Source organism: Sceloporus undulatus, chromosome 10, assembly GCF_019175285.1.
Source record: "Sceloporus undulatus isolate JIND9_A2432 ecotype Alabama chromosome 10, SceUnd_v1.1, whole genome shotgun sequence".
In the NCBI taxonomy this organism is placed as follows: domain Eukaryota; kingdom Metazoa; phylum Chordata; class Lepidosauria; order Squamata; family Phrynosomatidae; genus Sceloporus; species Sceloporus undulatus.
In genome coordinates, this window is record NC_056531.1 from 12,402,285 (window position 1) to 12,425,087 (window position 22,803).

The 22,803-nt window shown below is 44.4% G+C and overlaps 1 protein-coding gene across 15 annotated transcripts in view; it reads right to left on the reverse strand.

Annotated features, from left to right (window-relative positions):
- LOC121916567 (immunoglobulin lambda-1 light chain-like) overlaps positions 1 to 22,803 on the reverse strand; it is a 189,793-nt gene that overhangs the window by 91,268 nt on the left and 75,722 nt on the right. For 2 of the 15 annotated variants that reach the window (XM_042441845.1, XM_042441843.1), the window contains exons 1-2: positions 13,655 to 13,725; positions 12,992 to 13,292 (exon numbers count right to left, since the gene is read on the reverse strand). The exons of 12 other annotated variants lie outside the window; for them this stretch is intronic. In XM_042441845.1, the coding sequence (XP_042297779.1) occupies positions 12,992 to 13,292; positions 13,655 to 13,700 (347 nt within the window). In that variant the 5' untranslated portion in view covers positions 13,701 to 13,725. Of the gene's footprint in view, positions 1 to 12,991; positions 13,293 to 13,654; positions 13,726 to 15,909; positions 16,214 to 16,460; positions 16,543 to 22,803 lie in introns of those variants that run through there. One more of the 15 variants, XM_042441839.1, reaches the window with a different exon arrangement.

The following is a 22,803-nucleotide window of genomic DNA, read 5'->3' on the forward strand; positions in this document are numbered from 1 at the left end:
TCTTCTTTGGGGTGCCCCTCTTACGCTGACCCGTGGCAAGTTCACCGAGGAATACTATTTTTGGGAGGCGATGGTCCTTCATCCTAGAAATGTGTCCTGCCCAGAGCGGCTGCGTCTTCTGTAGCACGGCCTCAATGCTGGTGATCCCTGCTTGCTCAAGGACAGCAACATTTGTCACATAGTCAGTCCAGTGTATATTTAGAATTGTGCGTAAACAGCGCTGATGAAAGCGTTTAAGGAGTCGTAGGTGTTGGCGATAGGTGACCCATGTTTCAGACCCATAAAGGAGAATAGACAGTACAATGGCCCTATACACCTTGATTTTGGTGCTTCTCCTCAAGTGTTTGTTACTCCAGACTCTTTTGTGAAGCCTTCCGAATGCACTATATGCCTTTGCTAGTCTGTGATCGATCTCCTTATCAATCTTGGTGTCTGAGGAGATGATGCTTCCCAGGTAGGTGAACTGCTGGATGGACTTAAGCACAGATGTGCCTACAGTGATGTGGGGATGGTAGTGTTCTTCCTTTGGTGCCGGCTGGTAGAGAACTTCTGTTTTCTTCAGACTGACTTCCAGTCCAAAGAGCTCTGCAGCTGTTGCAAAACAAGATGTTAGGCGCTGCAGAGCTGCTTCGGTATGGGCAACGAGGGCAGTATCGTCAGCAAAAAGCAGCTCACAGACTAGATAGTTTAGAGTCTTAGTGCAGGCCCTCAGGCGGCTTAAGTTAAACAGGCTACCATCAGTACAGTAGCATATATAAATGCCGTCTTCTTCTGTGAGCACTTTGGAGCATCATGCTAAAGAAGATTGTAAATAGAGTTGGAGCGAGAACACAACCTCGTTTCACACCATTGATTATTAGAAAGGGCTCAGAGAGAGCGTCGCCATATCTGACTTGACCTTGCTGGCCTTCATGTAGCAGGATGATCATCTGGAGGAATTTGAGGGAGCATCCTAGTCGTTCCAGGATCTGCACAGACCTTTTCTACTCACAGTGTCGAAGGCTTTGGTGAGGTCGACAAATGTTACATAGAGTCCTTTGTTCTGCTCTCTATATTTCTCTTGCAGTTGTCTGAGGGCAAATACCATGTCTGTAGTGCTCCTATTAGCTCTAAAGCCACATTGGCTTTCAGGGAGAAGTTCTTCTGCAATAGCAGGAACTAATCTGTTCAGGAGTAACCTTGCAAGGATTTTTCCAGCGATGGAGAGCAGTGTTATACCTCAATAGTTTGAGCAAACTGATTTTGCACCTTTTTTCTTGTACAGGGTGATGATGACTGCATCTCGGAGATCTGGTGGCAGTTCACCTTTTTCCCAGCAACTCACAAGGAGCTCGTGGAGTTTAGCATGGAGTACATGACCTCCATGTTTCCAAGCTTCAGGTGGAATTCCATCAATCCCGGCAGCCTTGCCGTTTTTCATCTGCTGTATGGCCTTAACGGTTTCTTCCAAAGTGGGAGCTATGTCCAATTCCTTCTTCATCGGTTGTTGTGTCATATGTTGAATAGCTGAATCTTGGACTACTCGGTTGGCACTAAAGAGGCTTTGGAAATGTTCAGCCCATCGGTTCAGAATGGAAGCTTTATCTGTGATTAGTGTTTGACCATCTGTACTGTATAGGGAGCTTTGGATCTGATATGTAGGTCCAAACACTGCTTTAAGAGCTTCGTAAAATCCTCTAGAATCACCCAGATCTGCACAACGTTGTGTCTTTTCTGCTAAGTTGATCCACCACTTGTTCTGAATGTCTCAGAGTTTTTGTTGGAGTTGACTAGATGCAAGGCGAAAGGCTGCTTTTTTTTACATGGCAGGATGGCTGGGCGAGGTGTACCTGGTGAGCAGTTTTCTTCTTTGCCAACAGCTCCTGGATCTCTTGGTTGTTTTCATCAAACCAGTATTGGTTTTTCTTGAGGGAGAATCCTAAGGATTCTTCCACAGACTGCAGGATGCTGTTTTTGATATGTTGCCAAAGCACTGTAGGAGAAGAATCTACAGGATGGTCTTCAGGGTTTTTGTTGTTGTTGTTGTTGTTTTGTTGCAAATTTGCCTGGAAGTTGTCTCTCATGGCAGCTTGTTGAAGATTGTTGACTTGGAGTCTCCTCTTTAGGATGCCACCCCTCTTAGGTTTAAACTTAAAATGAAGATTTAGTTTACATCTTACAAGGCAATGATTTATTTGACATTCTGCACTGGGCATCAGTTGGGTATGACGGACATCGCAAATATTTTTCTGGCGCACTAGGACGTAGTCAATGAGGTGCCAGTGTTTGGATCAGGGATGCATCCAGGTTGTCTTCAAGTTATCTTTCTGCTGAAAGATGGTGTTTGTAATAGTCAGCTAGTGTTCTGCACAAAACTCTAGCAGGAGGCATCCGTTATCATTACAGTTTCCAACACCATGCTTGCCTAAAACATCTTTCCAGGCTTCAAAGTTCTTTCCTACTCTGGCACTGAAGTCACCAAGGACAATGATTTTGTCTTTTGCAGGGACTTTTTGTATGAGGTGGTGTAGGTCTGAGTAGAATTTGTCTTTCTCTGCAAGGTCGGCTTGCATAGTTGGGGCATATATACTGAAGAGAACAACATGTGAGAGGCATAAGGAGATAATGTGATCAGAGTGTCCTGTTGGCAAGGTTTCGAGTTTGGAGGCAATGGAGTTTTTGATCATAAAGCCTACACCCGAAAGATATTTTTCAGTTTTGGGTTGCCAGACCAGTAGAATGTGTAGCAGGCACCGTGTTCTTTGAGGCTGCCTTCCTCGTGAAGAGGAACTTCACTAAGAGCAGCGATGTCAATGTTAAGTCGTGACAGTTCATGGGCTATTAGAGCAGAATGGCACACAGGACGTCCACTATCTGGAGAATCTTGCATGGTTCTGATGTTCCAGCATGCAAGACTTAGACTATTTGCACCTTTGGAGGCTGGTGTGTGCCTTTGTTTCTTTGTCTTTGTTTGACCGCATCAGAAGATGCCCGTTGGCCGCAGCTAGCCAACCAGGTAGTTGGGGGTGAGCTTTCTTTAGGCCACCTTTTCTAGGCCCCTCTCCATATGGAGCAAGCAGTGCTCTCCTTTAAAAAGGCTGCTTGGTCATTCAGGATGCTGCCGAACAAGACTGTCATCCCTGGGTCAGTCTCAAGTGACCAAAGTCCTGAACCGCCTGCATGCAGGGTTGGGTCTGCGGCTTCCAGTGCATCTTTACACCTGCCGTTTCATCCCTCGCCTATCGTTACAGGGCTTTTTCAGGGATTGGATGTATCTTTCAAGCCTGTGCAATGGATTTTTCTGGTGGAGCGCAGCATGCACAGAACTGGCTTCATCCTTTAAACCAGAGGTTCGACTGCTGAGGCCTTGACAAGCATGGACGGTGGCAGCGAGGTCCTCAGGTCGTAGGTTTGATTAGAGTTTCCTTCTCTTAGATGGTTGACCTTACAGGGTTAGACGAGCACCATCTGCCCGGGTTTGGGATTAGAATTTTCCTTCTCCTAGGATGGTGGCCATAAGGCTAGAGAGCCCATCCTGCCCTTTGGCACTCTTGGTCAGACCCTTCGGTTGTGACCTGTCTGGCATGGGAGGCCCTACCGGTGGCTATTATACCGCCAGCATAGCTCACAACATCATTAGGGTACGCAAGCCTCTTCCCCACAACAAGAGGGTTCCAATGGGTACCTTCCATCTTACCTACTGTATATACTCATGTATAAGTCTAGACATTTTAGTCAAAAAAATTGACTCAAAAAACCTGGGTTGACTTATCCACTGATCAATGTACATACTATATTCTAACTCATATATATATATGAGCCATCTCCTTTCTCTGAATAGAGTGATAAAAGGTGAGAGCTTAGTCCATCCTGGGAGCACCAAAAAGAAGCATATATCCCCTCTTGTGATCTTGGATCCATCCAGCTTTTAGGATGAACACAAACAGTTATGCCTGCCAGAATTTTCTACGTTCTTTAGCATCATTTTCCTTTGCATCCTCCTTTACATCCTTTGTTACAAGCCTCTAGGTTTTACCCTCGACTTATCCACTGGTCATATCAAAATCCATAATTTTGGCCCCCAAACCTGCCCTCGACTTATACATGAGATCAACTTATAGTTGAGTATATACGGTAGTATTAGTGTCTACAGTGGTTCCTTGCTATGCACTGGGGTCCACCGTGGATAACAAAATTCGTGGATGCTCAAGTCCCATTATTTGAATGGCATAGCAAAATGGTGTTCCTTATATAAAATGGAAAAATCAAGGTTTGCTATTTGGAATTTATACTATTTGAAATATTTTCAAGCCATGGATGTTTGAATCCATGAATAAAAAAATCTGTGGATAAGGAGGACTGACTGTATTGGAAAGTGATATCTTTGGTGGAAGTCATGGGGTCTTAGGGTAGTAAGCCAATACATAAGATTTTGAGGCAACACATCCCCAAATGTTTTGACACTACAGGAAGAAATATCAATATCTTTTCCTTGACATCTGTCGGGAAGTGGGAAAATTGAGAATTCCCATCCTTACATTGAACTGACACCTTCACAAAAGGTCAGAAAGCAGTAACAATAACTGGATATACTTTGGGTGCTCCCAAAACAGGGCCCTCTGTCTTTCCCTCACCTCACTCCAAACAATTTGGGAAACCAGGCCCCAAGAAGCAGAGGTTTGCTTCCTTCCCCACCACCAACCCTGGCTTGTTTTGGCCTAAGCTTGAATCGAAGCATCGAAACATGTGTCTAAACATGGAGGAAAAGGAAGTACCAGAAGAGCACCCATGTATACCTGATGCCCCAGGTGCAGGGGCATCGCGGCATCTTGGATGCTCATCTCATTCTACCAAATAGAGGCTTATGGTCCAATATCTCCTCCTAGAGATCATAGCTGGACTAGCAGGCCTCCTATACACTCTGCACAACATAAACATTGGCGTGAATTAGTGCGCCAACATTGTTCTCCTTGATGCTAAAGAAGATAAACATTGCACATGCATTGCCTATGTTATTGTTGTTTTACTCTGCCAAAGAGATGTCAATTTATGGATACTCTGTGAATGAGAGTATGAGGAATTCATGCTCCAAGAACTCTGGTCCTCAACTGCCCTACTCAGATCTTGCTTCGATCTGCTTGGAGAGGCGAGATATAAATAACAACAACAACAATAATTGCAAATCTGAACTGCATTTCAGCGGTTGACTTAGCTGTGTCACCTGCTGCCATTATCCAAAAGGTTCACTGGGCCAGGACTTCTCTGTCATGTCTGGCATGTGCGCATGACATGCATGATGCTCATTGTCTGCATTTTTCTCTTTATTTTCTGACCATAGAACATGGGCCAGGATCTTACTTCACATTTGTGTAGTGTCAATCCCTGTATGCAGCATCACATGTTGGTTGTGTTAAGCAGACCTCGGCTGCAGAGTCAATGCAGTTTGACACCGCTTTTACTGCCATGGTCCCATTCTATGAAATCTGGGAGTTTTTAGTTTGTTGTGGCATCTGACGGAGAAGGCAAAATATCTCCTAAAACTACAAATCCCAGAACTTCATAGCATTGAGCCATGGCACTTAAAGCGGTGACAAACGTCATTAATTCTTCAGTGCATGCACAGCCCTCATGTGGAGTAGCTATGCTTAATGTGCGACCAAATGTGCAACTCACATTTGTGAGGTGGAAATCTGGGAACTGTAGTTTCGCGGGATATTGGTAATGGTCAAATAACCCATGTTCCCACTGCGGGAAGCAGTGAATCGATCTGGGATCCCTGGTCCCCTGCTGTAACCATCAGCCTGCACATAGCGAGGGCCTTCATGGCCAGGCTTCTGTTGATACCAACCAATATAGTTTATGTTACTGCTGGCACTGCAGGTGAGTTTAGTGGTTTGTCCTGGAGAAACGGACATGGAGCCAGGCTGAGTCAACGTTGGCTGTGAGACGACACCTTTAAAAAAACAACATCAGAACATGAACACCATGCATTTGGGTGCTAACAAACTTTAACATGCACATAGCCTTTTTAAAATGTAGTTTGGGTCCATGGTTTTATGTAAAGTGACTCCTCCTTGTCCTCACCTGAGAGGGAGACCAGAAATGCAAGAAGACCCAGCCACCAGGCCATGGTGAGACCTCGAAAAGAGCCGGAGCACCTGAAGCCAAAGATTTTGGACACTGCTCCTCCTCGTCTGTTAAATCCAGAAAGAGGAGCCCCTCCTGTAAATTTATTTGCATGCAGTGAAGTGACGCTTGTCTTCCAAGGCGATATAAGGTAATGTGCCATGGGCAGACCAATAAACATGCGTAAAGTAATACAATGTAAGGAGCAACTGAGCAATGCATGCCAGTTCATCTCTTGTATTTTTTAGTGGGTCTGGGGACTTACCAGGCGAAAATGGGTAAATATCCCATCAGCCACCACCGAACTCTGAAACTACAAAGGGGAGCTACAAAGCCAAGATGGTGATGCGTGCTTTACAGTGGCGTGGCCCTAAAACTGGCTAGATCTCTTGTTGCAGTGAATAGAAAACATCTGCTCAGTGTCAGCGTCAGGAAGGTTAACCCACTTTGTTCATGAACACCCACCCTCACCTAGGCCTGCCGGTTGACGTCTAGATAAATTCCTGTTTCTGGATCACTCTTGGACTTCAAATGTTCTCAGAGAGGGCCAAAACCATTGCAAAATGGCCCACATGTCTCCCAGAGAGCATGAGGAATATTTGAGAGTGAAAAATTTGATGTGTGTGTGTGTGTGTGTGTGTGTGTGTGTGTGTGTGAAGCCCTCCAAGATTCTCTGGGGTACCAAGGTAGCCCTCTAAACCCTGACAGTTGCCCACCCTATGCTCTAGGGATTCTCTGCTTTCTCTTCTGAGAAAAGCAAGGGTGAAACTTTTTGACAGGGTTCCTCGCCAGAGTTTACCACTGTGCCATGAGCTAATGCTGCTAAACCAGGTGTGACAGTAGTAAACCGCCTCGTCTTCGGCCTGAATGGCAGTGACAGTTAAATAGCCGGTCCTCCCCGAGAGAGAAGCCGTGAAACGATCCGGGATCCCTGCTCCTCTGCTGCAAGTATTGCAATGCACAAAGCGAGGCGGCTCTCCAGGTTTCTGTTGGAGCCATGCAATATAGCTGACGGTGCCACTGGCGGTACAGGAGAGTACCGCCGTTCTTCCTGAGGCGATGGACTCGGAGGCAGATTGAGTCATTGGTTGCTGTGACATGACACCTAGAAAACAAAACAAAAAAAATGGCATTGGGTGTGTCCACATTGCAAAATTATAGCCTTTGGATATCATTTTCACTGCCATCGCTCTTTCTTATACAATGGTGGGATTTGTCGTTTGGTGAGATGCCGCCTTCTGAGCTACAGCGCAGGAGTTTTCTGGCAGATTCAGAAGACCTTCTTACCAAACCACAATCCCAGGGAGCTAGAGCACTGAGCCATGGAAGTCCAAGCATGATCTGTTGCTTCACCCCTTGGACCCAGAAAGGCTTTGTTTCGAAAGCACAGTGACAGAGTTATGGCTGACGCATTGGTTTACGGAATTCGAGCCATTCCAGTATGCTTACCTGAAATGTAAGCAAAGAGCACAAGGAAAAAATGAGCCCAGTCCATGGTGAACTCTTTAGACAACCTGGACTTTCTAAAGCAAACAGATGGTTAACAGACACCTTCTTGCAGCTTCTTTCTTAAATTTCCCAAGGGCTAAAGAGGGGAGTCCAATATGTAAATGTATTCCTGCCCACAGATGTCTTTCAAACTGGGACTCCTCCACTAAGGAGATGTGACATTCTAGCCAGACCGATGATCAGAGATTTGCATAAATAGGGGAATAATGTGTATTTTTAAGATGAGAGAAGGTTCCTAGCTCTGTCCTAAGCCAAGGGGTGAGAAGAGTGCAACCAGGACTGCATCCACACTGCAGAAATAACCCAGGTTTGAGACTACTTAGGCCTCATTCTCACTACTTTTTAAACCGAATCGCAATTTGGTTTGAACCAGTTGAATTTATGAAATAAAACCATTTCGTATAAGTCCTGGGACTTTTGCATCCACTGCTTGGGGCCTAGAATTCACCTTCCCTTTATATGCTACTGCCTTCCGTTTATGGTAAAGCTGAGATGAATTGTGAAGATGTGTATGATTTTATCAAAATTGATAAGTTGACTCAATTGATCAGAAAAGGGAGAATAAAAGATTTCAGGAAAGATTGGACAGAAATGATCGATTACCTGAACTGAAATTGGGGAGCTAGAGCAGCATACGCTTTGGAATAAGAACATATAAAGAAATCTAGCAGTTTGAAATGGGGATCCCGATAAGGAGTGATTATCAATAATCTGCAAAACATTGTGATATCCATTAAGAATATCCCTTGGATGAAATAGAGGAAATAGATTCAAATCTTCATTAATTTTTAAATAGATTCAGATCTTCATTTGACAATATTACTACCTTTGCATCTTCTGGGCTTTGGTTCCAGGACCCCTCGTGGGTAACAAAATCCGTGGATGTTCAAGTCCCATTAAATATACTGGCCCAACAAAATGGTGTCGCTTATATAAAATGGAAAAGCAAGATTTGCTATTTGGAATGTATCATTTTTGGGGAATATTTTCAAGCCGTGGATGCTCAAATCCGTGGATAAAATATCCGTGGATAAGTAGGGCCAACTGTATTTATAGACAAAGAATAGAGGTTGGAATTTTACCATTTTTATGTTTACAGATTTGGTTGTTTTTTTTAATGTTAATGTTTGTTTTAGAGTTGTGTTAAAATTATATATACACATACAGTCAGGCCATGGTGATTTCCCTGCTTGGAAGAGGGAGAGCAAAGGTTTTTGTCACACTTCCCCATTAGATTCAACCGCTGGGACACACGCTAGCAGTGTTTGACCAAGCAACACAGTAATAAACTGCCTCATCTTCAACCCGAATGTTCGTGATGGTTAAATAGGCGTTGTCCCCCGAAGCGGATGCGGTGAATCGATCCGGGATCCCATCTCCCCTGTTGCTGCAGCCATTGCAGTGCACAAAGTGAGGAGCCTGGCCACTTTTCTGTTGAATCCAGCTAATATACTGGTACCAGTTGCCAGGACTTTTGGTGCAGGAGAGTTTACTTGTTTGTCCTGGGGACACCGACGCAAAGGCAGGTTGAGTCACAGTCGGCTGTGGACAGACCCCTTTACCAGGAGAAAGAAAGCAAGAGAGTTGGGGGAAATTTATTATTATTATTATTATTATTATTATTATTATTATTATTATTATTATTATTATCCCGCTTCTCCAGACAGATCAAAGCGGCTATGATTGTTTGCTCGGATTTCACAAACACATTCCATTCCTGTAAGGAATGCCCACTTCAGATCAGCCGCTCAGAGTCCCAGTTCTGAGGAAAGAGCAGGATACAAATAAATATAATACTAATAATATAATGGTTTGGTCACCCTTAGGTGGCCGTAATTTCAGATCTTCCCATCCATACCTGCCCAGTAACTAAGAAGTGTAAAAAGCAACAGAAGGCAGGGCATGGTGAGCTTCTGAAAGGCGTTTCACTCTCGGAAGGAAACAGAAGATTGTCTGGGACCTTTCCCCCTCCATCCTTAAGTTGTGTGAAGATAAAGAATGTCCCCTCCATGCAAATCAGCCATAGAGTTATTGGTGGCATGACAGCAAGCAAATAGACCAGTGCTGGTTTGCATGCAAGAGACTTGTTTTCCAAAAAGAGTGGGTTATCAAGGGATACCATACAATGCCTGGTGGCACAATCGCTTGCCACAAAAAATGGGCCATGGCAGTTAAAGTGGTATCAAACCCAATTATTTCGGCAGTGCGGATGCAGCCTTAGTCTCTTGCCAACTTACGGTCTGACTCTCGGATCCATTCAAAGGGAACAGAGGTCCACTTTTAAATCATATTGGCTACACCTAGGTCTTACACTCAAGCTCAGACCTATATAGTGTCAGCATTCTCTTCCCAGTTGTTGTTCTCCTGTGCTGTCAAGTCATTTATAACTTAAGGCCACTCCAAGGCAAACCTATCATGGCATTTTCTTGGCAAGATCTGTTCAGCGAGAGGTTGCCATTGCCTTCCTTAAAGATGGAAGTCTAATCTGCACCCCAAAAATAATGCAGTTTGACACTGCTTTCACTATAATAGTCCCATCCTATGGAATCCCGGGGTTTGTAGTTTCCTGGGGCACCAGCAAGCTCTGACAGACTTAACTGCATTCCCCACCAAACTACAAACCCCAGGATCCCATCATATGGAGCCATGGCAGTTAAAGTGGTGTCAGACTGTATTATTTCTGCAGTGCAGATTAGACCTGAGAGAGGGTGACTTGCCCCCAGACAGCCAGGGGGTTTCCATTGCTGAGTGACGATTTGAACCCTGGTCTCCCAGAATCCGAGCCCAAAACTCAGACCACTACATCATGGTGGCTCACTATTCTTTTCCCATAGTGGCCAACGAAAGGCTTATAGGATGACAGCATCCTCTTGCTTTTTTTCTTAGCAACTGATATTATTTGACAAACGTAAACATGGCGCAGGATGCAGTACACAGCTATGCTCTGTCTCCTTGCAGAAGTGGGGCTGCAAGAGCACCCAAGCATCCCAAAGATTCTCCTTCACGTCATGCCAAGGGTACAGGTTTTGTCCAAGTCTCACCAGGTGGCAATGACATACCCTCCAACATTTCAAAGGTGCAAACCAGGCCACCCATAGCCAAGCAACATCAGAATGTGGTCCAGATGGCAAAAAGTATCAAGGAGGAAGGACACACAAATTGGAAGGCATTGCAGCAGTTTGCTTTTGCTTGAGCCTACTGGGAAGGGCAAGGTTCTGATGCAAAGTCCCTCTTCTGAGTTAAGTGCAAACTCCTCTTGAACATCGGATGCAGTTTGCAGCAATTGAGATAGGCTAAGGAAAAGGGGGAAAGTGGGAGGAGGAGGGAGAAACTGGGACATTTTAAAGGCAGCTGAAAATGTGGCATGACTGAGGATCAATCAGTGCTGTCCCTGACAATTTGAGACAGTTGGGAGGCATGTGATGAATTGCAGTGTTGTCAAATGCAGGGAATCACATATAATATTCCCCTCTAAAGGAGACTACCTGGATAGCAGGTTGCACATGTGTTGTTGTTGCATCCATTCAAGTCGTTTCCAACTCATGAGTAACCCTAAGACGAACCGATCATGGGGCTTTTTTGGCCTATCAATCAATCTGTTTATTCAGTCATTGACCAATATAAAATAATAAAAACCAATAAAATAATAATTGTACAGCACAATTACTAACTATTATTAAAATTCAAATCGAGGAGCGTACAGCAGAGTCAAACTCTATCTATTATCGTCGACCAATTGCAAACATAACATATGACATAACAGAATGTAGCTACCTTAATTACATCATATGGATTCTAATTATCTAGCAAATAACATAAATAAAAGGTATCAGAGTGCCATATAACACAATTTCCCACTATTTGTAAAGTAAACGCACAAGAAAGGTTTGTGTGCTACTAAAATTGCTTTAGGATGGTTGAATGTGGCCCATCAGATGCATAAATGCTGGCATAAACAACAGGAATTAATCTCTGAACCACAATTAAAATTCTGATTTGACTTTCTGCAGTGAATTTCACAGAAAATCAAGTTAATGGACTATTTGTACAGTATGTAAAGTAAATAGTAAGTAAAAAATTTTGTTCGGTCATTGACCAATACAAAACTTGACAATACAACAACTACACAACACAGTTATTAAAAATTGTGTATACAATTTCAGATACGATTTCAGATCAGCTGTAAACATTTCAGCTTTCGTCAGCAACCAGTTGGGGGCATAATTTACATACAATATAGCAAAATTTTGCTACCTTATGAAGAACATTTGGTTTTTGGTTATCCAAGAGATAATGTAAATAGAAAGTGTCAGTATGACCAGGGTATTTATATTTATATGCTTTCTTGGCATAGTTCTTCAGACGGGGTTTGCCATTGCCATCCTTGGAGGCTGAGAGAGTGGGACTTGCCCAAGTGGGTTTACATGGCACTTTTTTGCAGCACCTTTTCAGAACAGGAGACTGATCGTTTGAGCTCTCCTTCGCTTAGGAGATCTTGAGCTTCTTACTGTCTTAGGCCACATTTCCACTTACAAATAAATCGCTTTGTGATCCGAATTGATGGATCGGTTCAGCAGCAGAGCGTGGTTCACGCTACATTTGCCCCAATCGCATTTTCTTGCTGCAAAATAAAATAAAATAGCCCACTTGTGGCTCACATTGGCGAAAGAACCGATTCAAAATGGACCCGCTCCAACTGGCCAAAGGGCAAGTTTCAATCGATTCCGATCCACATCTGGTTCACACTTGCGCAAAATCGATTTATCCAAAAAGACGTGGGAAAAATCAGCGTTAAAAAGACGCAGCTTAAATGGGTTTAGTGCATGCCTCCCCTCTCCAAATCAGTTCAGTGATTCGGTTCAAGTGTGAACCAGGGTCATTTAAACCACTTCAAACCGATTTGCAAACCATTCAAAACGTAGTGGGAATGAGGCCTTACTGTGGCTTTCTGGGGTAACTTTGAACTTTACAGTAAATGTATGCCAGATAAATCATTGAAATTGGCTTTCACAGGTGACTGGGCTGATGGTCATACTTTGTTTTAATTCTTGTACCTATTTAATTCTATTTTAATATCATATTCTTGTTTGTTTTAACTGTATGGTGTCTTTTAATGTTGCAAGCCGCCCTGAGTCCCAGCTTTGGGAGAAGGGTGGGATATAAATAAATATAATAATAATAATAATAATAATAATAATAATAATAATAATAATAATTTCACGAAGGAGATGGAAATTTAGGAGTTTTCCCTTCTAATTCAGATTCCTCCACAGGCCAGACCCAATGCATCACTGCAAAGCATCTCAGTTCACTGGATTGGAAAGGAAGACTGAACGTTTTTGACTCACTTCCTCATGAGAATGTACCACCGTGAAACGTGTTGGCAGTGTTATAAAAAGAAACACAGTAATAATCGGCCTCGTCTTCAGGCTGGGCATTAGTGATGGTCAATTGACCCGTGTTCCCAGAAGCAGAAGCCGTGAACCGATCTGGGATCCCCTCTCCTCTGCTGCAGCCATTGCAGTGCACAAAGTGAGGAGCCGCTCCAGGTTTCTGTCGAATCCACCAAAAACGGCTGTCCCAGCTGCCGCTACTCTTGGAACAGGAGATTGGAATGGTTTGTCCCGGGGAGACAGACTCCGAGGCAGGCTGGGTCACTGTTGGCTGCGAACTGATACCTTGGACAAAAACAAATTGGAAATGACATGACATGGCCATGGATGATCTCTGCATCAGAAAATGACGACACTGTTAGGACAAAGTAGAGATCATTTGTGAAGTCGCAGGCTCTCCTGGCTGACGTCCATAGTTTTTTGTGGGTTTTTCAGGACTATGTGGCCATGTTCTAGAAGAGTTTATTCCTGACGTTTCGCTGCATCTGTGGCTGGCATTGTCTGAAGATGCCACCCACAGATGCAGGCAAAACGTTAGGAAGAAACTCTTGTAGAACATGGCCACAGAGCCCCGAAAAATCCACAAAAAACAAAAGATCCTTTCGTTGCAGGCCTTTTGGCTTCCCTAAGCATCTTCTCTTCCTTACCTGCACAGTAATGGAGAAGAATAAAGGAAAGCAGGGCCCAGGCCATGGTGAGCTCTTCAATGGACTTTCTGAAGCACACAGACAACTATCTGGGACCTTCCCCCCTCCTTCCTTTTTTAAATCAACCAGAGCTGAAGGACGATGCCATCATGCAAATCCATCCTACAGTCATTGGCTCTCCGGGAACATCCTTGTCTCTCTGGGGAATGTATGACAGCATAGCAAAGTCAAATACGGCAACCCTATTGACATACTAGACCTCATTTAAGAACCCATGGCATTCCCCTACTCTGGCCCAGTATGAAAGAGCTTCATTGGGGTGCTTCAGCAAGGCCTCATACCAAGATTTCTCCTAAGTCTTACATGGGCTACAGTCTGGTTTTCAACATACGGAGAGCTGAGTCTAAGAACTGGAGGTCCATCTCAGATATGGAAAGTCTTCTGTTCTGAATCTTGTGAACTGGAAAGAGATGGGGAACAACCAGTTGGAAAAGCAAATCAAGCTTTTACTCTTCTTTTCTGCATTTGAGACGCTAAAACAGCGATACCTAAACTCTGGCCTTCCAGGTGTTTTGGACTTTGGCAGAATCCCAGACCATTCGACAAGAAGGCTGAGGCTCCTGGGAGCTAAAGTCCAAAACACCTGGAAGTCCAAAGTTTGAACACTGGCTTTCTGGATGTTTTAGACTTCAGCTCCCAGAATCCCAGATCCCAGCCAAGAAAGCTGAGGTTCCTTGGAGCTGAAGTCCAAAACACCTGGAGGACCAGAGTTTGGGAATCACTGTTCTAATCTAAGATGAACCAACTGCTTTGAGAACTGAAAAGAGTTTGAGCCTGCCAGGTTTGAACGGTGGAGCTAATGCTTTTGGTATGCTTATGTTTGATGCGTGGGTGCTTAATCTTTCGTTCTGTCCAAAAGCATCTCACTAGCTACATGCCCCTGACTTCTGAAATAGAGCTTGCTACCCATCCACAGAAGCCTGATTTACTGAGTGCGGGGGAAGAGTTCAGCTAGTTTGGACACATTGCTTTTGAGGCAATAAAACGTTGCTTTTGGGGAGAACAACGTGAACAATAGCAGTGCATGCGCTATAATGGTAATACGTGTGCTATAATAACAGTAGAAAGCATATTCTAGGAAGAGGTGGCTTAGGAAATTGTGCTTTGCTGAAAGGTGATTTCCCAAGTCACTCCTCCATAATGTCATATCCCTAAGAATCCACTCAGAAATCCAACATTGAAGCAATAGTTATGTCTGGATCAAGGCAGACTCTGGGCTGGGTGACTGCCTCTTTCTCTCCTATCCATGGCTGTTAGATGTTGCCAAGGGTGCACTTATGGAGGGACATCTCATAGCAACAAAAATGGCCCACTATTGGGTCAATGGGAGATTAGGACAACTCAGCACCCTTGTAGGATCCAGGCCTGTGTGCGGACAGCATCAAGCCAATGTAACCACTAGGAGCCAGAGCAGTGTAGTGGTTGGATGGTTGGACTGCAGCTCTGGAGAGCAGGGTTCAATTCCCAACTTGGCTACGAAACTCACTGGGGGACCTTGGGCAAGTCACATGCTCTCAGCCTCAGAGGAAGGCCATGGCAAACCTCCTATGAATCTTACCAAGAAAACCCCATGATGGGTTCGCTTTAGGCTCACTTCTCAAAAGATGCCAGCCACAGGTGCTGGTGAAATGTCAGGAATCAACTCTTCTAGAACATGGCCACAGAGCCCAAAAAACCTGACAAAAAATCATGTGGAGTTTCTATTTTTAAAGAAAGAAATTAAAAAAGAAGTAACTTTCTGCCTCACCCTTTCGAATGATTGTTTTAGATTTGTATATTGGATATTGTGTTATTGGTTTTATCTATTTTATGATGTGTTTGTAACTGGTTTTAAATTTTGTGTGCACCGCTTTGATCTTCTGGAAAAGCGGTATAAAAATAAAAATTATTATTATTATTATTATTATTATTATTATTAAAATCCCAGAGCCACCTGAAGTAAGGCAGCCCCCCATTTAACAGCACGTTGCCACCCAGAATATTCATCTCAGTTTTACAAAGGAAGACCAGATCCTCCAAAATATAAAATAAGGAAAGAAAGACCACCACCGCCATACCCGAGATAAGGAGCATTAATCTGAGAATCATGGATTGAGAGTCAATGAAGCTCTTTAAGGGTGGCGACTTCCCTGCTCAGGGGAGGAAGAGCAAAGGTTTTTGTCACACTTCTCTTCCAGATTCAACCGCTGTGACACACGCTAGCAGAGTGAGACCAAGTAGCACAGGAATAAACTGCCTCATCTTCAGCCTGGACGTTTGTGATGGTTAAAAAGGCATCATTCCCAGAAACGGATGCAGTTAACCGATCCGAGATCCCGTCTCCCCGGTTGCTACAGCCATTGCAGTGTACAAAGCGAGGAGCCTGGGCACTTTTCTGTTGAACCCAGCTAACATGTTCATACCAGTTATCACTACTTCTGGAACAGGAGAGTTTGGTTGTTTGTCCTGAGGACACCGACACAAAGGCAGGTTGAGTCACTGTTCCCTGTGAACGGACACCTTTACAGAGAGAAAGAGAGAGAGAGAATGTAATAAAATGCTCCCTCATTGTCTGCTTAGATACCACCAATGCATTCCTTTTCCATCAGAAATGCCCACTGCAGATCATTTTGTTGGGTACCCTTCTGAGATATCAGATCTTCACATCCTTTTGTGTATGTAACTTCATGGCTCTTGTACAGTGATGCCATGGATTTCATAGGGTTTTCTTAGGCAAGGAATACTCAGAGGTGGCTTGGATCTTTACCTGCCCAATAACTTAGAAGTACAAAGAACAGCAGAATGCAGGCCATGGTGGATTCCTCAAAGGACTTCAGCTCTCCGAAAGAAACCGAAGATTGTCTGGGACCTTCCACTGCCTTTCCTAAATTGCATGGAGATGAAGATCAAGCCCTTCATGCAAATCAGCTATGTGTACATTGGTTGTGCTGGATTATCATGCATCTATGGCGAACCCATGGCATCACGAGAAACGCCAATACAACAGCATTGATTTGCCTATGAGACCTACCCTCCGCCCCTCAAATGTTCTGGGATGTTAGGATGATGACAATACACAAGGTATGAAAGACCTCCATTAAAAAGCTGGATGAAGAATAGGGCATGTATCTTAAAGGTTAGAGCAGTGGTTCCCAACCTTCCTAATGTCGTGACCCTTTAATACAGTTCCTCATGTTGTGGTGACCCAAACCCATGAAATTATTTTCATTGCCACTTCATAACTGTAATTAAATAGGTGTTTTCCAATGATCTTAGGCGACCCCCATGAAAGGGTCATTCAACCCCCAAAGGGGTCCCGACCCACAGGTTGGGAACCACTGGGTTAGAGGATGTGATGTTCATGGAGAGAAACATCACATCCAGAGGAAAGGTTGAGGTAGTCCCTGGGAAAGCAGACTGTTGTCTGCATGACATGGTGGGAAAACTTTGCTAGCAAGAGTGAAAATGCTTGGAAATACACAAGTTTGTGAGCTGGTAAGATGCTAGGTGACATCCTAAATACCTGAAAGGCACCAGATTCCATGTATCTTGGAAACTAAACAGGGTCAGCCCTGGTTAGTAATTGGGTGGGAGACCACCAACCAATAGGAGGTTCTGTAGGCCCTATTTTGAAGGAAGTGACTGGCAAAACCACCTCTAAGTATTTCTCGTCTAGGAAAACCCTATGAAATTAATGGGGTCGCCAGTCAACAGAAGGCTTGAAAACACATCCACACATCCACAAGATGCTAAGTCTCTTTGGGGTGTGAAAGCATTACCGTTTGCTCTCAGGGAAGTTGTTTCCATTGACAGGAGACTCTTGAATAGTGTTTGTTATCAGGACATGCAGAATTGAGCGAGAAGACCCTGGAAGAGCAACCAAGCATCATGAATGTTCTTCTTCACTTCACAGCATCAGTTGCAGGTGTTGTTTGCAGATCATATCACTGGACTTTGTCAAATGAAGGAAAGGTGGAACAACATTTCCCCCTAAAGGCCAAAGCTAAGAGAACAAGCATGTCACACACTGTATATGTAACGTTTCGAAACCATATACCGGAAGCTCCATCAAGTCTAGCCAAACGTAAGCATTTTTAGTTCTTATAACTGAAGCATGTTTGCTGCATGCCTCACATTTCAGTCCAAACATTAGTCCCAACGAGAAGAAACTCATTGGATCAATGAGACTTGTCACCACTTATGCGTCTGCAGGTGCTGCTTATGTGCATGCGAGTCCCTTTTTGCGTAGAGTGTGGTGTGTGTTCTCTTACTCTTGGGCTTTTACTACCTGGTGGAATAGGAGGGGTCCCTGCTCCACTTATATGGTGGAGAGAAGATAGACAATTCTAACCATGAAGAGCCATCTGTTCTGGGATCCCAAGGGAAGGAAAAGGTGGATGCACTCCTTTCAAAAGTGTACCCTCATGTCTTCCCCTCCGACGGAGCTGAAACCAGTTGCCTCTCCACTGCCTGAAACCAGGCCCTTCAACATTTCACAAAAAAAAAGAAGGATATATGTGGCTAAGGAGCATCAGAGCATTTTTGAGATAGCAAGCATTCCCCTCAGCTGAGTTAGACTACTTTTGAACTCTGAATTCAGTTTGTACCAATGGAGGTAAGTTAAGGACAATGAGCAGAAATGAGAGATAGTTCCAGTAGATGTTGTTTGTCACACAACCAAGTAACAAGCATCAACAGCTAAAAAACCCTTTACTACACAAGGGTTGAAAGCACAGGAGCCCTCTCCAATTTACAACCCAGCAGCCTGAAATTCTTCACCTATTGAATGGCTTTGCTGGTTTCAAATTTGTGTTAGCGCACATAGACTTTGCAAATGGATTTCTTTTGTTTCTTTCAATAGCATGGGATCTTTATGAACAGCCCCGAGAAGCTTGAATGTGCCCAGAAAAATACAGCGGGCCCTTGGTATCTACTGAGGTTTGATTTTGATGGATACCAAAATCGGTGGGTGCTCAAGTCCCATTAAACACAATGGTATAATAAAATGGTGTCTGTTATATAAAATGCAAAATCAAGGGGCAAATAATTGAAGATATACACTCTCTAGAGCAGTGGTTCTCAACTTTCCTAATGCCACGACCTTTTAATACAGTTCCCCATGTTGTGGTGGCCCCCAACCATAACATTATTCATATAATAATATAAAATATGTGCTTTCTGATGGTCTTAGGCGACCCCTGTGAAAATGTGGTTCGACCGCCAAAGGGGTTGGGACCCACAGGTTGAGAACCACTGCCCTAGAGTCTCTCATCCCTATGCCAGGAGAAGAAGAGCGAAGATTTTGTCTCACTTCTCCATCCGACTTTGCCACTGTGCAACGTATTGCTGTACCACATCAGACAATAATAATTGGCTTCATCTTCAGCCTGAACGTTGGCGATAGTTAAATAGCCCACATTCTCAGATTGGGAAGCTGTGAAACGATCCGGGATCCCGGCTCCCCTGCCACAACCCTGACAATGCACTTTGCGGAGCGGTTGCTGAGGTCTTTGTTGAAGCCAGAAAAGGTTCTTGGGGTCACTGCTGATGGTGCAAGATAGGTTCGCCATTTGTTCTGGGGCTACAGACTGGGAGGCAGGCTGAGTCAACGTCGGCTGGGAAGTGACACCTTGGGAAAAGAAAGGAAAACTTTGATCCATTTTGACGCGGCTCCACATCTGAAGGTGTTCCCCATCTAGCTTTGTCAGTGGCTTATTTGAAAGGGCGCAGAGACTGTGGCCTGTCCACCACATGTGCCCTCAAGGGCTTTTGTGTGGCCCAGGTCTCTGCAAGACGACCCCCAAAAAGACCCATGGACAAATGGGAACCATTGGTCACTCCCAAATGGATGAAAAATATTACGATTCCAATGTGAAGTCGGAGGCTTTCATGGCTGGCATCCATAGTTTTTGTGGGTTGATGGCCTTGCCATCAACAACAGAACAACACACAGATTAGCATGGAAATCATTCCTCCCTACCTAGGGTCACAATGTGTGTGTGTGTGTGTGTGTGCGTGTGTGTGTGTGTACACACCCAACTTACTTCCATGCCAACATTCTCTGAAGATGCCAGCCACAGATGCAGGCAAAACATCAGGAATAAACTCTTCTAGAACATGGCCACATCGCCTTAAAAACCCACAAAAATCACGATTCCACTTCTGGAGTACTGGTGTAGCCTTTTTTTTTTACTACCCACCAGTTTTGGAATAGGAAATCACAACTGGAAGCGACTTCCCATTACAATCTTCAGGTGGCACAGGCTGCCAGGGGAATGAAAATTGGCCTCTTGGGCAAGTACCCACCCATGTGCTACACTCTCACCTGAGCTGTAAGCGAGAAGGGCAAATACAGACAGGACACAGGCCATGGTGGATCTTGGAAAAGGTTTCGCTTTTTTGAAATGGACAGGCATGCAGCTGTGGGCATCTCTCCCCCTTCTTGCTTAAATGCCCCGGGAGGAGAAGGTGGACCCATCATGCAAATGTACACATTTCCCTTGGCTTTTCTAGATGTGGCATTCGACAGAAGTATGACATTCTAGCCAGACCAATGACTAGAGAACCAATTTGCATCACATGTGGGTGACTGTGTATATCTCTGTTGTCAATCCAGGTTGGCATGACTTTAACTGCTATGGCTCTGTGCTACTGAATTCGGGGAACTGTAGCTTGTTGTGGCACCAGAGCTCTCAGACATATAATCAGATATATAATTAGTAGGCAAATATCCTTTCATTTCTTCCTCCTACACACACACACACACTTCCATATTTGCTGCTTTGATATTTGCAGATTTGCTCCTAAATGTGGCTGCAGGCATCCCTCCTCCACATTCAAAGGCAGCTAAACACTACTCTAGCCCATAATGTGACATCCAGCCGGCTAAATTTATACTTTTCTCATAGGCATGGTCTCCCTTTGTGCTGAGCCCAACTCCCTACCCTCAGAAGTGCTTAATCCAAAGAAGGTCAGAAAGGACTGCAGGCTTTATATACACCTTTGCGGCTCCTCCTCCTGATCCTCTGACTCATGGCCCATTGCTAGCAGCTATTTCTTTTTCTACCTCTGAGTAGACCTTTCCTCCTGAGCAGGCCCTGGAAAATAGGCCTTACTCGTAACTAGTAACCCACCCACCCCACAATCCCCTTCCAGGTACTCAACCAGGTGACACCAATGCTAGGGACGCCACTGTCCTCAATGCGTAATAATAATAATAATAATAATAATAATAATAATAATAATAATGTGAAGTCGAAGGCTTTCATGGCCAGCAACCATAATGTTTTGTGGGTTTTTCGGGCTCTGTGGCCATGTTCTAAAAGAGTTTCTTCCTGACGTTTCACCAGCATCTGTGGCTGGCACCCACCAGCCCTAAATAAATAACACCATATTATTTTAATTATTATTATTATTATTATTATTAGTATTATTATTATTACCTCCTTGATCCGTACTAGTCTGACATAGGACTGGTGCTGATACGAAATTATTCCGAAACGTTGCTCCTCATTTGTTTTGCACTTAAACTCCCAGAAGCCCAAGCCATCTGGGCCAAGGGCACTGGAATCTAGGAGCTTATGTCCAAACATCGGGAGGACCAAAGGTTGGGAAGCACTGCTGTACACGGTCCCTATGACATTCCTTGGGTATCCCCTTGGGGATTATGGTACCATGATAATGCCTGGGAGGTCTTCCTTGGAGACCTGGGCATCTCACACATATTGCAATATATATTCCTGCCTTTCTCCAAAATTGGATGCAAGGCAAAGCAAGCTATTCAATCGCACAAGTGGGGACTTTCGTTTCACATCAACGGCGAATGTGCATGTTCCCGTGCATGACATTCCTGAGGCCCAGGTGTCCCATTGTGCACGGGAACACTTATGCGCCAGGACAGAATGGACATTGGGACTGCTGTTGCCATGGTCCTCTTTGTGCAATGGTCTTAGAGAGATGGCGCGTCTCAGCTCTCCTCCTCTGAATCTGAGTCATTGCGCTACTCACAATTCATGCAATGACAGGTGACAAGATGCCAGGTCTGAAAGCAACAATACTGCCGACTGTCATAGTATAGCAGAGTAGCTCCCAAATTTAGAAACGTGTTTCACAGCCCTCAGCGAAGATACAGCAGATGGATGTCTCCAGAAATGATGGAATACAGGTACCAGCGGAACTCTCAAGCATTCGCGGCCAGGCTTCTCTGATGAACAACCAGACAAGCCAAGCTCCATAAAGTGCTATCCTTATATTACAAAGTGCACCAACACCAACGCGACTATACAGATCTCACACCAACTCGCGTGCGTCTCAAACCCCAATTACCGGAAGGCCATAGTTATATGACACCAAACCCCTGCGGTCCACAAACTCAGCCCTCTTCCGTCACCAAAGAAAATTGTCCCCTTGTCATAATCGACACATGTTCATCTTGGGCTTGCTGCACGCAGTCAGTAGAGTGACCATGTACCGTATGAGCAACAGCTGTAGCTCAGTAGCTGCGTCCTCGTGGTGCTGAATGCTCATGGTCACCACACATCTACATTTCTGTGTTAGCTGGCTTTCAACCATAACAGCCCACGTCCTGAACCTTTCCCTGTCGGAAAGAACCCCTAACTCTGAACACCTGCCTCCTCCGTCCCCTGAGATTGAAGTCCAGTGAAGAGGAAGCACTCTGCATGTGAACACAAAGCATTCTTTCCTCCAATCTGCAGGCAACCCTGCCCCAAACACATTGACAGGTCAAATGCCCGGTGATTTCTAGTAATGTGGTTTGTTAACTGTTGGGGTCCCTGCCTCGATCCATGGGGAAAGGCAGGTAATATATATTATTATTATTATTTTTATTATTATTTTATTAAATTAGAGGTTAGCCAAAAACAGGAGAGATGAACCACAATTCAGTAGCTCTAAACCACTTGCAAACCAAAAAGCTACCAGCTGCAAGGAGGTATTGCCTTGCTTCCCCTAAAGTGTATCACTGTGGCACTGCCTGCTGCTATGAATAGATAAACAGTAATAGACATGCCTCGTCTTCTGCTTCGACGTTGGAGATGGTGAAGGTGGCCTCAGAGATCCCACAGAACCAGAGAATCGGTCAGGGATTCAGG